The sequence below is a fragment of the Marmota monax genome, unplaced genomic scaffold (genome assembly GCF_021218885.2).
Source record: "Marmota monax isolate L192 unplaced genomic scaffold, Marmota_monax_Labrador192_F-V1.1 WCK01_AAM20220418_F8-fsc00077, whole genome shotgun sequence".
Classification (NCBI taxonomy): domain Eukaryota; kingdom Metazoa; phylum Chordata; class Mammalia; order Rodentia; family Sciuridae; genus Marmota; species Marmota monax.
In genome coordinates this window covers 4,583,409-4,599,256 of record NW_026694610.1, presented here as the reverse complement: position 1 = coordinate 4,599,256, position 15,848 = coordinate 4,583,409, and the positions used below count along the sequence as shown (strand labels likewise).

General features: G+C 39.4%; 1 protein-coding gene across 5 annotated transcripts in view; it reads right to left on the bottom strand.

The window, feature by feature from the left end:
- Positions 1-15,848, bottom strand: part of Adamts12 (ADAM metallopeptidase with thrombospondin type 1 motif 12) — a 303,466-nt gene that overhangs the window by 26,412 nt on the left and 261,206 nt on the right. For all 5 annotated transcript variants that reach the window (XM_046422269.2, XM_046422266.2, XM_046422268.2 and 2 more), the window contains 3 exons: positions 14,106-15,224; positions 10,636-10,788; positions 2,110-2,289 (listed from right to left, as the gene is read on the bottom strand). In XM_046422269.2, the coding sequence (XP_046278225.1) occupies positions 2,110-2,289; positions 10,636-10,788; positions 14,106-15,224 (1,452 nt within the window). The remainder of the gene's footprint in view (positions 1-2,109; positions 2,290-10,635; positions 10,789-14,105; positions 15,225-15,848) is intronic.

Sequence of the window (15,848 nt, the reverse complement as noted above, 5' to 3'; positions counted from 1 at the left end):
GGTTGTCTTGTCAACCTCATCATCACAGCAGGCACTATGTGTATGATAATAACAGACAACAAGGAAATTATTTGCAATTAGCCTTCTGTACTCAATGTATCGCTTTCACAAAATGCCAACTTCGAGAATCAACCTGGATTTTTCTCCTTTATCCAATCAGTTTTTAACCCTATCTGAGGAGTAAAGGAGAACAATCACACATCTGGGATCACATGTACCTACATATGTGCACATCATCTCAGAGTCACCTAGCCAAGTAACCTCCAGAAAAATGGGGCAAAGAAAATGTGGATCAGTGGTTCTCCCACCAGCAATTTCAGCATCTTCTGAACAAATGCAACTCTCAGGTTCCACTGAGGTTCCCAAATTGTGCACCTGGGGATGGCGCCCTTCCATCTGTGCACTCAAAAGCTTTCCTGGAGATGGTGAAGCATGCCAACACTTCATGGCTACACTGATGTACAGATGTTCCCCCAGCTAAAATACATCTACCATGCAGGTAGTCTGCACTGGCTGACCTTTACCAAACAGGTCCTGAACAGTCCACTAGACAGTGCTGTGAGGCAGACCAGCAATTGTGATGGTCCAGAAAAAGTTTCTAAAAATGCGGAGTCCTAGTACTCCTGGTTCTCAACTGACTTTTAAATTTCACAACCCTTTTGTTCCTTCAGATAGCTCTTCCAACCTGTGGTTTGCTCAGAACAGAGAAATTTAGAAAGGAGGATGGTAGGAGCCTTCAGGGAACAGACTGATGGTTGCAGCTCCAGGAAGCTTCAAGGAAGAATAAAGAATAGATCTTTGCCATAACCAGAAAGATCTGGTTGCTCATCTTTGATAACCTGAAAATGCCATTTCTCTGACCAGGAAATATAAGTTCCTCTGCAAATTCTAGGATCCAGAAGTTTCAACTGAACAGGTCTAGGCCAGCCTCAGCATATATGGAGAGCTTGGAGGTCTGAGTCCAGAGCAGGGGGGAAGCCGGCACTCAGGTACTTCAGATTTGGGCAGGGAAGGGGGAAAAGAGGAAATAATGGTGACTACTGCCCCAGAAAACACCAGGTAGTGGCCCAGATTCTCAAGAATCAGTATGGGTGCTTGGCCTGATAGGCGCTAAGTAGCTCCTGGGCGCTTAGCCTTCTACAACCTTTGACACTAACTTTGTATCCTCAGGTTGTGCTTCTCTACCTCCCTTTCCATGACATGTGGTAGGTTCCTCTGAAATAGAGTCCCATTCTCACTCTTTGCTCAGTGCCCACTGCACAGGAATTGGAGTCTCCCTGATATTTGAATTACTACTTCATTTATTTTCTAGTTGTATAAGCTCAGGTAGATTCCTCAACCTCTCTGAGTCTTAATGTTTTTATCTATAAATGGTCATCCAGGTCATTATGAGAATTAAACCAAACAATGTAGGTAATATACAAACCCCATGGACACACTCAATATATGCTCTGCTTTTTTAAAAAAAATTCTTATCATGTGTGGGTATAATTGAGTGTTATTTTTAAACTATTGGAAAATGAGATCATCATACTTCACCAAAAAATAGCAGCCTTGTTCTCACATGCCAAAGTAAAACCAAGACACAGCAGAGCAAGAGCCCTCATTTAGAAAAAGAATACATGCACTTTTTTTTATTTGCGCAAATAATGATCTGGGCATTTCACTAAGAGATGAAACTAAAATTATACTATGGAAAGATTCTGATCATTACTCCCAGCCTGTCTGCAAAGCCTCAGACAAGTAAGTGAGGCTCTGTCCTAAATGGCCCTCATGAAAGTGGCCTTTGTTCAAATTGTTCCATTTTGTTAATTCCTAGCAGAGACCCCAGTTACCCAATACATCCACTGAAAGATCAGGTTGTAATAAAATACTGCACTGTCATGGTTGGAACCACACCGTATCATCTCCTCAAAGGAACCCTTTCAGCTCCTGAAAGTGTCTGACCTGCCTGGTTTCCCCCATACAGTGTGGGGTCCCTGAATGGAGGCCAGTCATGGGCATGATGCAGGTGTGGTCTTCCCCCTCCTCTAGACTCACATGGTAGCAGAGATTCATGGTCTGCCAGCTTGCATGATGTATGTCCTTATCTGGGGGTAGGGGTCATACCTGACTCCAGGGTTCCACATGCCACTCCTCACAGGGCTCCAGATTGCAGCTCATGCTTTGAGGGGGAGGAATGCCGGCCAGGAACTGGCAGTGAAAGGGTCTCAGGCTCCGGTGATGGTCCCAGCTGTCCACACACTGAATCTCCCTGATCTTGAAGCCTCCACTGCAGTTTCGGGAACACTGTGGGGAGAGCAAAAAGCAAAAATGAGACCAGGGTCCTTGGCAACAGGCCTCCATTTCCCTCCATCATACAGGTTCCAGGCTTCCAATTGTGCAGAGTGCTTAGGACTCTGAACCCTGTTTTCCTTTACATGCCATATAGAGGGCATCACAGGAGCAGCTCCCGTAGTCGGGGTTCCCAGAGTCAGAAAACACATGCACAGAAGTCTGAGGGTTTAGACGTCTGGCAGGAGTGGATGAGAATTTCAGTTTTGTGGCTCACTAATTGTGAGCCCTTGGATAAGTCACAGAAATGATGTGACTCACAGAAATGGAGTGACTCTGCAAACTGGGGATTAACACCTAACTGTTACCTCACAGGCTGTTGCAAGATTATAGATATTGGAGTCGGGAGTGCCTGCTGGCATAGTGTGTCTCAGGGGGTTGTCACTCCCACTGGACATCTATATTCATTCCAGGTAAAGGAGTCAGCCACCTAAGCTTTCTGCGGGGGGCGGGGGGCAGATGAAACTCTCCTTTTGGCTATGGTGGAATAGTCATGATTGCAGGATTGTGGTTGGGGAAAGAAAATTCCTCAAGACCTTTCAGAAGAGTAGATTCCCCAATATGACTTCCCCTTCTTCCACTCCCTAAGAGACTGTACCGTGTCACCTGACCTCAAATCTTGGTTTGTAACATGGGAAGACATGGCCCATGGGACACAAGGGCACGTGGAGGCTCTAATGCTTTCATCAATCAAGTGTGTTTACCTTCTTGGAAATAATCAACACTTGACAGATAGTCCCCTAAATACACAAATTAAGAAGTTCATTCTCCTGCCATGCAATGAGCACAAAGAGAATAAAAGTAGCTTCCAACTTAAAATTAGCTGTAAAACAACAGAGAAAGCATGCTAATAATACCCACCAAAGCAATCATTTGTCTGACAAAACAGGTTCTGAAAAATAGCACATGGTTAAAACAAGAAGCCTCTTTATTAGGAAAAGGGAATTTTACAAGACATTAAGTGTAAAATGGGGTTTGTTTTCTTATTTGTTGCTACAATCTGTTATTCCTAAATTTAATTTTCAAATTAATGTTCTTCTTTTGCCAAAAGCGTATTCACACGTAATGGAAAATGAAATACACTAATATGTTGAAGTCAGTAATGGAAGAAACTCACTAAATTGATGACTTCCCTATTCTATTTTCAAAAGAGCCTCTGATTCAGTTAGCAAGAGGGAAATGGTAGCATATTGAATTACTCCACTTCTAATGTTTTTTTTTTTTTTTTGCTCTTTTGTGTTGAATACCAATTGTTATATTCATTTTCTTACTATTCTAGAAGGTCATTGTATTCCTGGTTTCCTAACTAGAACCAGACTGGGCAACCTGGATAATGGGAACAGAAAGACTGGCTTAACACCCTGTTGCAGCCAAACAAAACTGATAGGTTTTCAGTTACCACATCAGTTTTTTAAACTGATATGATTTCTTTGTTTTTGCAAAATACCTAATCTATATTTACATCCACCTATAATAACATAACTTCAAGCTAAAATATATCATAAATAAAACAAGTATTGACAATTAAAATAAATCAAATGTAATGAAATAAATACATAAACAAAGATTTAATGAATCGGACCTCTATTATATATACTGTTGTTTCAAAAGAAAAAAACACATACAAAACCAGTTTTTTTTTTAAGAGTGAGAGAGAGAGAGAGAGAGAGAGAGAGAGAGAGAATTTTTTAATATTTATCTTTTAGTTTTCGGCGGACACAACATCTTTGTTTGTATGTGTGCTGAGGATCGAACCCTGGCTGCACGCATGCCAGGCGAGCGCGCTACCACTTGAGCCACATCCCCAGCCCAAAACCAGTTTATTAGCAGCTCATGGGCTTAGTAATCACAAAATGTTTTATTAAGTAACTGATATGACTTCTAAACCAGATTGACTTAGACTGATAAATACCTTTAGCTTACAGGAGTCACTGACAGAAATAAATCCCAAATATTACTTTCTTGTAATATGTTTTATTTACGAAGTCATTCTGATACTCTTTCTACATTGGATCCATATAGTGTTCAGATAAGTACCGCAAAGTTAATGAACAGAGGATCAGAAGGTCAACAGATGGCATTCATTTATGGGTCCCAAGTGGCAACATGACTGTGGATTAATCACTTCCATTTTTCCACTGGTGTTAAAAGGAGGATGAATTGGTTCCTAAACTATCCCAACCTTCTTGAATGTCATAAGTACACTGTATCAATGGATTTGAATTCTGTTGTAAATTAAGTTACATGCCAAATACTAGGCCAGGATAAAGAAAAAAATATTTTCTACTCATTTACTTATGCTAAACACATTCATAATATCATTAAAATAAAAGATGCATTCCAAACATTCTAAGTTGAACAGCACCAAATTTAACCACCTTCTCTCCCTCTCTCCCAATTACTGATCACTTACTATGTTCCAAGTTGTGTATCTCTACTTAAGTGGTTTACAATAGAGGGTGGGAGGAGTGACATACATAAGTAGAAGTGATGAAGATTATATCCTACCATGATTAAGTACCCTTGGGTTCAATCTCCAGTTCCCCCCCACCAAGTTATTCCCAGTCTATCCTACAAGTTGTTCATGATCCTGTGAGGATATGCAGTAGGAGGTGCTCAATTTCACCTGACAAAGCCAAGAAAGGGAGTTGGGGGCTCAAGCTGAACCTTATAGGATAAGTATATGATATCTGGGCACAGTGCTATGAAACAACACAGTCTGTCTGGGCACAGCAAGTGGGTCAAATGTGAGCGCAGAGGGTAGGGGAGGGCAAAGACGGAGGGATAGAGGCCACCATGAGGGCTTTGTGATTTGGACCTCAGTGGTTTGGGGGTCATGCTTCCTGTGATTCTAAAAGCTTCCATTTAATTGCCAATCCTCTAACCACTTCTTCCCAGGGATCCCTTAATCTAAAGTGCTTAGAGGTGTCAAGAGGGTGTGATAGTTTAAACACACAACAACTCATATCAAGAGGAGAGCAAATGCCATGATTTTATCATTCACCTGCCTTCTACTCAGTTTTTGCCTTCTGGGGACAGAAGCTCCACTATCCCATGCAATTCTATGTTTTGACCATATTAATATAGTTTCTAGGAACATGCTATGAATAAAATGAGGGGCATCTCTCTATTTAGGAAGACAAAGCCTATCTCCCCATTTTTAATTTGGAAAAATTCAGATTTATTAATGTAGTAACACCACAGATAATCTGCAAATCAAAGAAACTTGGAGACAAGGATTAGAATAAATCAGACAAATATACAAAACTTTAGGCTATAATCAAAGGTCGTTACTTCTAAAGATAATAAAATCAAGTATTATGAAAATTAAATTGCAATGTGCCTCTTGTCCTTCCTGGGGGAAGGCAGATCATTCCAAGAAAAATGTAAAACTCTTCCTGATTCATTTCAGAAATGACCAAGATCTGTTAGACTTGAATATGCAAAGGGCAGTGCTCATTCTAAGAAAGATAATAAGGGGGTTGTCAAATCAGCAGTTTGCATGACTTTGGAAAAAACACCCAAAATATTCTATCAGGAAATGTGTAGAACTGTGGATGACACACACTTTTAGTGTCAAATCCAAATTAGGATTATTTAAACTTATCTTTGTCACTTACTACATTTTTCCCATCACAAGAATCATACCCCCCCATATAAATCTTCTTGTTCTGAAATTGGCATGTGTCATGCAACTGATGTACATGTTTATTATGCCACATTTCCTTCTAACAAGCTGTAACTAAAGTTGATCATATACCCCCTACCCAATGGTTTCAATAGAATTGAGACTATGCAGCATAAACTTCATAATCAAGTATATGTTAGTGATTTAAACACCCTGAGCTTTGGTTTCCTCAGGGTGAATTATAAAGCCCTATATTGGGGGTCATAATGAAACTGTGTATCTAATGCTTCTGTGCAATGCTCGCACATGGTAGTACTTGAGGAGTGCTGGTATCCACGGGTAGGTAAAGTCCTCTAAAGTTCATGGTCACTTTGAACACCTTGTCTGCTTAGTACTGAGGAGCAAACCCTTCCCTGGCCAATGCTCCATTGATAGGACTTACTCTCACTATCACCTGTCTACCAGTCTCCTGTCCCTTCCACTCCTGTCCAAGTAGCCAGAGGTCAGGAAATGCCTAATAGTCAGCTCTAACCTTCAGCTAGAGCTCACACACTTGTTCAAGGTTTGCTGGAACCTCTTTTACCATGAACAAAGTTGTTCTATAACTTTCTTTGCTGGTAGGAATGCAGTGACTTTGAGGATTATATTTTAGATATGGAGGTTACCAAAACCCAGCAGAATTTGATGATATGGCAAAGAGAACACCTATAAAACCACTTGGAATTTTAAAGTTAATCAATATATCTGCAACTGAATAGGTAGAGAGAGGCAGAGGGAGAGGAAAACAAGGGAGGTGCCAGCCAGCATAACTTTCCTGAGGTAGCCTGACCCCAGAGATAAACTCCCCAATCTCTTGTTTAGGGTTTTACACCAGCTAGAATTCCTTAGGCTGATGTTGATCTTTTCAAAGTGCAAAGTATTTCATGCATCTACCATTTTTATGGCCCATGTAATTTCTTTTGTTTACTTTAAAAAAATTTGTTCTAATAAGTAAGTTATATATGATAGTAGAATGTATTTTGACATAGTATACATATGTAGAGTATAACTTCTCACTATTCTGGTTGTACAAGATGTAGAATCATATTGGTTATATAATCATATATGTACATAGGATTTTAATATCTGATCATTCTACATACTTTCTTATTTCTATTCCCCATCCCTTCCCTTAATTCCCCCTTTTCTACTCTCAAGTACTTCTATTCTTTCCTACCTTCCCTCCCACTTACTGTGAAGTTAGCATCTACATATAAGAGAGTACATTTGGCCTTTGGTCTTTGGGGATTGGCTTATTTTACTTAGCATAATATTCTCCAGTTCCATCTGTTTACTGGCAAATGCCATAATTTTGTTCTTTTTTATGGCTGGGTAATAGTCCATGTGTATACATACCACATTTTCCTTATCCACTCATCTTTTGAAGGGCACCTAGTTTGGATCCATAGTTTAGCTTTTGTGAGTTGTGCTGCTATAAACATTGATGTGGCTGCGTCACTGTAGTATGCTGATTTTAAGTCATCTGGGTATAAACTGAGGAGTGGGATAGCTGGATCAAATGGTGGCTCCATTCCAAGTTTTCTGAGGAATCTCCATACTGCTTTCCATAGAGGTTGCACAAACTTGCAGTCCTACCAGCAATGTATGAGTGTACCTTTTCCCCCACGTCCTTGCCAATATTTATTGTTGCTTATATTCTTGATGATTGCCATTCTGATGGGAGTGAGATGAAATCTTTACTCTGTTTTAACTTGCATTTCTCTAATTGGTAGAGGTGTTGAACATTTTTCCACATTTTTGTTGACTGAGTGCATTTCTTCTTCTGTGAACAGACTGTTCAAATCCTTAGCCCATTTATTGATTGGGTTGTTTGTTTTTTTGTGGTGTTAAGTTTTTTGAGTTCTTTATATATCCTGGGGATTAATGCTTTATCTGAGGTGCAAGTGGCAAAAATTTTTGCCCATTCTGTAGGCTCTCTCTTAACATTCTTGATCGTTTCCGTTGCTGTAAAGAAGCATTTTAGTTTGAATCCATCCCATTTATTGATTCTTGATTTTACTTCTTGTACTTTAGGAGTCTTTTTAAGGAAGGCAGTTCTTAAGCAGACATGATGTAAAGTTGGGTCTACTTTTTCTTCTCTTCAGGCACAGGGTCTCTGGTCTAACGCCTATGTACTTGATCCACTTTGAGTTTTGTGCATGGTGAGAGAATGGCATTTAATTTAATTTTGCTATATATGGATTTCCAGTTTTCCCAGCATCATTTGTTGAAGAGGCTATTTTTTCTCCAATGTATCATTTTTTGCACCTTTGTTTAATGTGAGATAACTGTATTTATGTGGGTTTGTCTCTGTGTCTTCTATATTGTACCATTGGTCTACATGTCTGTTTTGGTGCCAACACTATGCTGTTTCTATTACTACAGGTCTGTAGTATAATTTAAAGTCTGGTATTGTGATGCCTCCTGCTTTACTTTTGTTGTTAAGGATTGCTTTGGCTATTCTGAGTCCCTTATTTTTCCAATTAAATTTCATGATTGCCTTTTCTATTTCTATGAAGAATGTCATTGGGATTTTAATAAGAATTGCATTAACTCTGTATAGCACTTTTGGTAGTATGGGCCATTTTGACAATGTTAATTCTGCCTATCCAAGAGCATGAAAGATGTTTCCATCTTCTAAGGTCTTCTTCAATTTCTTTTTTTTCAGTGTTCTGTAGTTTTCATCATAGAGGTCCTTCACCTCTTTTGTTAGATTGATTCCCAAATATTTTAATTTTTTCAGGCTATTGTGAATGGTGTAGTTTTCTTAATTTCTCTTTCTGTAGATTCATCACCATGTATAGGAATGTGTTTGATTTGTAGGTCTTAATTTTATATCCTGCTATTTTGCTGAATTCTTTTATGAGTTCTGGAAATTTCCTGGCAGACTTTTTTTGGTCTTCTAAATGTAGAGTCATATCATCTGCAAATAGGGATAGTTTGAGTTCTTCTTTTCCTACTCATATTCCTTTAATTTCTTTTTTCTAATTGCTCTGGATAGAGTTTCAAGGACAATGTTGAATAAAAATGGTGACGGAGGGCATCCTGGCCTTGTTCCAATTTTTAGTGGGAATGCTTTCAATTTTTCTCCATTTAGAATGATGTTTGGCCCATACAATTTCTAAGGAAATGATTATCCCAGTGAAGCGAGAGTGGAACTTAGGAATTGACCAATATTTTGCAAGGTCAGGGATATAAAACATTTCTTGAGAATTTTCTGGATATGGAAGAGAATCTGTAGGCAAGCATCCAGTCCTTGCTGAGTTTGTTATGATTGGGATGAGAAAGGGAAAAGAACCTGCATATTAGTTGTAGATGGACCAATAAGTATATTTTATCATTCTTGAGAGAAAAATGGCAAAGAAACAGGAACAGGGAGGTTGACAGGTATCAAGGGAGCAGGCCAGTCTCTCTCTCTTCCCCCAAATCAAGACTTTTACTGTGGCAGGAAGAGTCCTAAAGCAGATCAGTGACATCCCATGTCCCAGGTGAACCAGAGATGTCTGATGAGACACCTCATGGTCCTGTTTGGAGACACAAATAGTCCATTAGATGAAGACATTAACAGAAGATCACTAGCATCCGCAATCTTCCTGGGTAATTTTTCTTTTTCTCTTTTCCTATGTCTCAGCTGTCAAGGAGGATTGTTTCCTTGAAGAGTAGACAGGGACCTACAGGGAATCCTATATGGAGGGCATAAGCACAGCTCACATTTCTGCTCTTCCTGCCTGGCCAGTGTCTTGTAGCCCCAGTGTATCTCTGGGGCCGGCTCAGCTCCAATCCTGAGTGACAGGCAGGTTGGAATTGGTTAGTGTCCCAAATCAACAAGGCTAGATAGTTGGAAAATGGACACATCCTTTTCACAAGAGACTGTGAAAACAGCTCAGTGAATTGAATAACCATAGTCTTTAGCAAAGATGGAAAAAAAAATCACACTTCAATACTTTAAAAAATATATTTGTCACATATATATATATATATATATATATATATATATATATATATGAATATATTAGTTGTAGATGGATGGATACCTATATTTTATTTATTTATTTTTATGGGGTGCTGAGGATTGAACCCAGCGCTTCACACAGGCTAGGCAAGTACTTTACCACTGAGCTACAACCCCAGCCCCCTGTGAATATACTTTTAAAGACCACATTATTCTTTATGCCTTGGCTTTTTCTTTTTTTTTTCATTTTTAAGTCTGGCAGATTAAACCTACAGGATTGTTTTGTGAAGAGGTGCTGAGCCACAGTTTAATTATATATATGATAATATATAATTATTCTTTATACTTTCTAAATTGAAGTAATTTAGCAGTATAATGAAATAGTGCTACATGCTGGACAAAGTAATTAATTATACAAATTTAACTTTTAATTCTAGTTTGTTTTGTAAGAGAAAGGACATGCAGGCAAAAACATGCGAGTTAATAAAAACTGTACAGTTTGAAGACTTTTGGGTAACTTGAATCAGGCCCATGGTAATCCTGTGACTATCCACGCATGATTTCATAAAAGAAAAGAGGCAGAGAAGAATGAAAAATGTCGGAAGGGAGGAGAGAAACCAACTTTAGCAAATACTTACAGAAGATTCCTCCACCCACCCCTGGACACAGCCTGGTAGATTACCTTGCTCCAGTTTCCCACTTTCCATCCGGCACATGGGCGAAGGTGGCATTTCTTTGCAGGGTCAGGCCTCTGGATGGCCGCACAGTCAGTGTCTATCTGGGTGCTGCACTCCACACTTCTCCAGTAAGCCCCCAGCCCACAGGTGGTGGAACACTGCAGCAGGGATGGGAAAAGTGAAGACAGGCTGAGGACGGCTTCCTCAGACACGCCCATGACTTGGACCCTGTAGGGAGGGATTCCCTGTTCTAGAGGCTAAGATTGACCACAGAACGATACCAATCATGGGCCTCCACACACATGAACCCGTCTGAATTTCGGGTCTGAAGCCTTGGGATCAATATTAAAAAAAAATTTTCCCCAAACTCAAAGTGGATCAAGGACCTAGGAATTAGACCCAATGCCTAATAGAGGAAAAAGTAGGCCCAAATCTTAATCATGTTGTATTAGGCCCCAACTTCCTTAACAAGACTCCTAAAGCACAAGAAATAAAATCAAGAATTTATAAATGGGATGGACTTAAACTAAAAAGCTTCTTCTCAGCAAAAGAAACAATCAATGAGGTGAAGAGAGAACCATACTTTGCCACATGTACCTCAGATAGAGCACTAATCTCCAGGATATAGAAAGGACTCAAAAAACTTAACACTAAAAAAACAAAAAAACAAAAACCTAATCAATAAATGGGCTAAAGGAGCTGAACAGACACTTCTCAGGAGAAGATATACATCCGATCAACAAGTATAATGAAAAATGTTCAACACCTCTAGTTATTAGAGAAATTCAAATAAAAACTACTCTAATATTTTACAATAGGCCAATTCCCTTTGCCAACCAAACTGCCCAAAGTTATGGCTCCACCATTATGGCCAACTTTTTGGTGAACTGTGATATTATTATTCAGTAAGACAGTTTATTGCTGTCATAAATCAAATGATGATATTCAAGACAAAATTACTTCTTTGTATTTTGATTTATTAAAATAAAAATGTACTGGCCTCTGGGCACATAGTCATCATGGTTGATGTCATCATTGTAGCTCAGTTTATAAGCATATAGTAATATCTTATTAAATTAATTAATATTTATCAACTAATTAACATATATTAAATAGCATCAGAGCAAAATCCTTATGATACATTTAAATGAAGTAACTATACAAGTGCTCTGGGATTTGAAGATAAATGAAAAGATGGGAAAGAAATAAAATTTCTGGGTCTTCCCACAGCTGCCTTTCAGTAAAACCATTGTATTAACTTATGGACTGAGAAGAGCTTGTCCAACCTTATTGTCCTAATGGAGAGAAGACCCCCTGAGGAATAACCCAATTACTGATTTGTCTCTCTGTCTAGATTCTGGAGAAACATATTTATAAGTTATTCATCCTGTAGGGTCTCTCTTCATTGTGTTGTTTCCTTTGCTGTGCAGGAGTTTTTACATTTGTGCCATCCTATTTATAAGTCCTTGCTGTGATTTCCTGATGATTGGAGTCCTATTTAGGAAGTTGTTGCCTGTGCTTATATATTTTCTTCATTATTTCTTTCCTTCTACTGTTCGATCTTGTTTTTCTAAGACCTTGAGATTCAACATTATAGAATAATAAGGGAAAGAAAGAATAAAAGATCAGAGCTGAAATTAATGAAGTAGAGACTAAAAGATCCTTCTATACCCAGTTTCTTCAGGGTTTTTACCCAGAAGGGATGTTAAAGGATTTATGCATCTGTTGAGAAGATCATGTGTTTTTAATCCTTGATTCTATTTATGTGATGAATTATGTTTATTGGTTTATATATGTAGAACCATCCTTGTATTCTGGGATGAAACCATCTTCATTATGGTATATGATCAGGGAACAGTGCATTTTGCATCCTGCAGATGACCTCTACAACTCCACTGACCAAAGAGAAGAAAGGGGAGTAATGATATAGAATGGGGTAAAAAATTGGGTATTAATGATAGTATACATAATGCTAAAATATATTGAAAGAATAAAAAGGGGGAGGAACAACAGAAGAGATAAAGAGAGAAAGAAGAAAACAGAAAGGGAGCGAAAGGAATAAAAATGAAAAAGAAGAGATAACAAGAAAAAATCCAATTAATTTAGAAGACCCATAAGGTTTGACAGAAATATGAAAAAAATGAGAGAAAACAAAATAAAGCAACACACACACACACACACACACACACACACAAAAACAACCCAGTAACAACAAAGAAAAAAAGAAAAAGCACAAAACAAACAAAAAGTGATTTAATATTTCTTCTTGTTAAATTACTTAAAATGAGGACACTTTGTTCTGGGGTTTCTAGTTGTAGAACTCACCAGCTATGGAAAGGTTTGTGGGACAGAGCTACAATTTGTTCCCTCTTAACTCTAACCCAAACGGGCCAAATGTGTTGGAGCCTGCAGCCTGGGCTCTACCCCTCCTGGCCCACCAGCCAGTGCTGAGGGAAAGTTGTCCACTGAAGAGCTAAATCCACCCTCCATGACTCTATTTTTGTACCTGGTGTCATGTTATTTTAACAAGTTCATATGCTGTACATTCAAAATTCAAATAAGTGAAAAATGGTTTTCATGCTTCAAAGGATGTCATTAGTTCTAGAAATGGAAAACCAAATATCTAGCCAAATTTCTGCAGCCTGAAAATAGGGGTCAACATTTTATCATCATGTTTATTTTCTTCTTTTCCTATATTTTAACTCTTCCAACAAGCCAAAGTGAAATGTTTTAATGTAAACATTCAGACAAAAAAAAGAAGAAAAAATCATTTATATAATAAGCTCTGTAAAATTCTATCAGAGTTTGGTCTTAGAGTTCCATTCTAGATGTGATTACTTCACAGGTTTAAACCAAGCCTCAGTATTAGCTTTGTGATTGAAGGGCAAAGTTAGGCCCTTTCAGTTGTTCTTCACCCCAGGATCATTGTACATTACAGCTGGAGGAGACATTAGAGGTGATTACACTAGCCCTATCATTCTGTAGATAAAAATCAGGGATATGGGGCTGGGGTTGTGGCTCAGAGGTAGAGCGCTTGCCTAGCAAGTGCAAGGTCCTGGGTTCAATCCTTAGGACTACATATAAATAAATGAATAAAATAAAGATATTGTGTCCAACTACAACTAAAAAGTAAATATTGAAAAAAAATCAGGCATAGAAAGATGAATTTTCCTATGATCTTACTACTGCCTGACACAGATCTCCTGACTCAGTCCAGAGTTCTTTTCACTGTATCTCACCACATACGTTTCTCTCTCTCTCTCTCTCTCTCTCTCTCTCTCTCTCTCTCTCTCTGTATGTGTGTGTGTATTCTATCTTCCATTTGAGGAGTTGGCATTGACTTGACAGCTTTCAATTTTTTCCACATTAGACTACATTTTAATGTAAGTTCATTTTAAAATTTGCACAAGAATGCGACATTGTTAGCTATTTTCCATGTATAATCAGATTAGGGATAGGAAACATAATCTCTTACCTCACTCCAGTTTCCAACAACCCAGTATGCAGGAGTGTGTTCCTTCATGAGCTGCTTATAGTTGGAGGCATTCAGCAAAAACCCCTCAGCAATCAAGCTAGACGCGTCTTCCTCTGTCAGGACTGGTTCAGAATCTTGCGTTACATTTGTGTTGCTTGGAAGTTCCAGGTGGTGATTTTTTACAGACTTTTCTGAGAGTATTGGCTGGTGGTCACCTCCATGAGGGAGTGGAGTGTTACTTGATTTTTCAGTGACCATCCCTTCTGCTCTGAGTGTCCCGTTTTTCAGGATACTGGGTCTTTGACTAGGTAGTGGGCCTTCTATTACTGTGCTAAAGGGAGGCTGTAAGGACTCCTCCCCAAGGTGAGGTGTTGGTGGAGGTCCAAGTGGCATCTCTGTACTTTTCTCCATTGGATCATCATTTCTAGGCCCACCGACCTTGCTCCATTTAACAGTATGACTTTCATCTTTGTTCTTGGGCTGTTCACTGTCATCCCCTGAGCCACTGTGAATCTCCAGTTCTGGATCTTTGGTCAAGGTACTGTAGAATGGAGTTACTTGCCAAGTCACAGCATTGCCAGAAGATAAGTCAGAACTACTTGTTGTAGCTACAAAGCCTCCCTCTGCAGTAGGACCAGTATCTGAACTAGAAGCATTTTCAACATGGGGCTGGACACTCAAAGACCAGGAAGGGAGGATGGGCTGGGAAGTGCTTCCAGTGGAAATAAGATCATGGGAGTCCAGGTTGGTTTGGGTTGAAGTATTTGGCCACTGTTTCCCATCCAGGTCTCCCTCTTTGGAGGCTGTGGCAGGAGTAGTGCGACCGACTGCTGGAGTACTGGTGCTCATAGAGTCAGGCACGGTGGGTGTGGTAAGCAGTGTAGGCGTGGGTGTGGGTGGAGGGATGGGCTGTAAGGGGTCTTGCTCAGAGGTTGGTAGATCTTTCCCATCGGAAATGGTGCCTTGGTTGGGTTTCAGAACTCTCCGGCTAGACGGACACTGCTGGAGGCCACACAGGGCTCGGCTGTTGGGTTTCCTCGTCCTGTCGCAAGGTTCATCCAGGTTCTTGGCACACGTGACACTGCGAATCCGCACTCCTCCACCACAGGAAACAGAACACTGGAAAAGAGAGACAGCTGTTAGTGTCATGAGAAAAGATGTTTTCATTCTCGTAGGCAGGTCTACAGCAGATGAGGACAGGCCCAGCGGTGGGTGGCTGAACTGTGTGCAGTTAATGTCGTCTTCAATCTCCACATTTGGTTTCTGTGCTCTTTCAGTTTCCCATGGAAATATCCACTTCCTGAAGACCAGCTGGGGCTCAGGATCAACTATTTACTTACTCTTCACAAACTGAGAAGGTAAACCATGACCTAGTCAAACTGAAATCTCTTGTGGGATCTACCAGGAATGCAATGATTTAAAGCTACCTAATTTCTTTAAGAGTGAGTTAGTGATATTATCTTTTTCCTAGGGTTGCAATGCTATTAAATTAATATGACATGGTTACATAGTCTTAGGCATCTATTGTTAGTTATATTGAAACTTTTGCTTTATCTTAGAAAATAGCGATTATCATTCAGCAGTTTCTCCCAAGTATCATAATCATTTGGCTGTGGCAGGTAGAATTAAAAGCTACACAATCCCCACACTCACACACGTTCATGAATCTAAGTCCATTTGTGGAATTTAAAGACGAGTAGTTAATCAAAGGCAGGATATATCCTTTCCCGGAGAGTTGGGTCA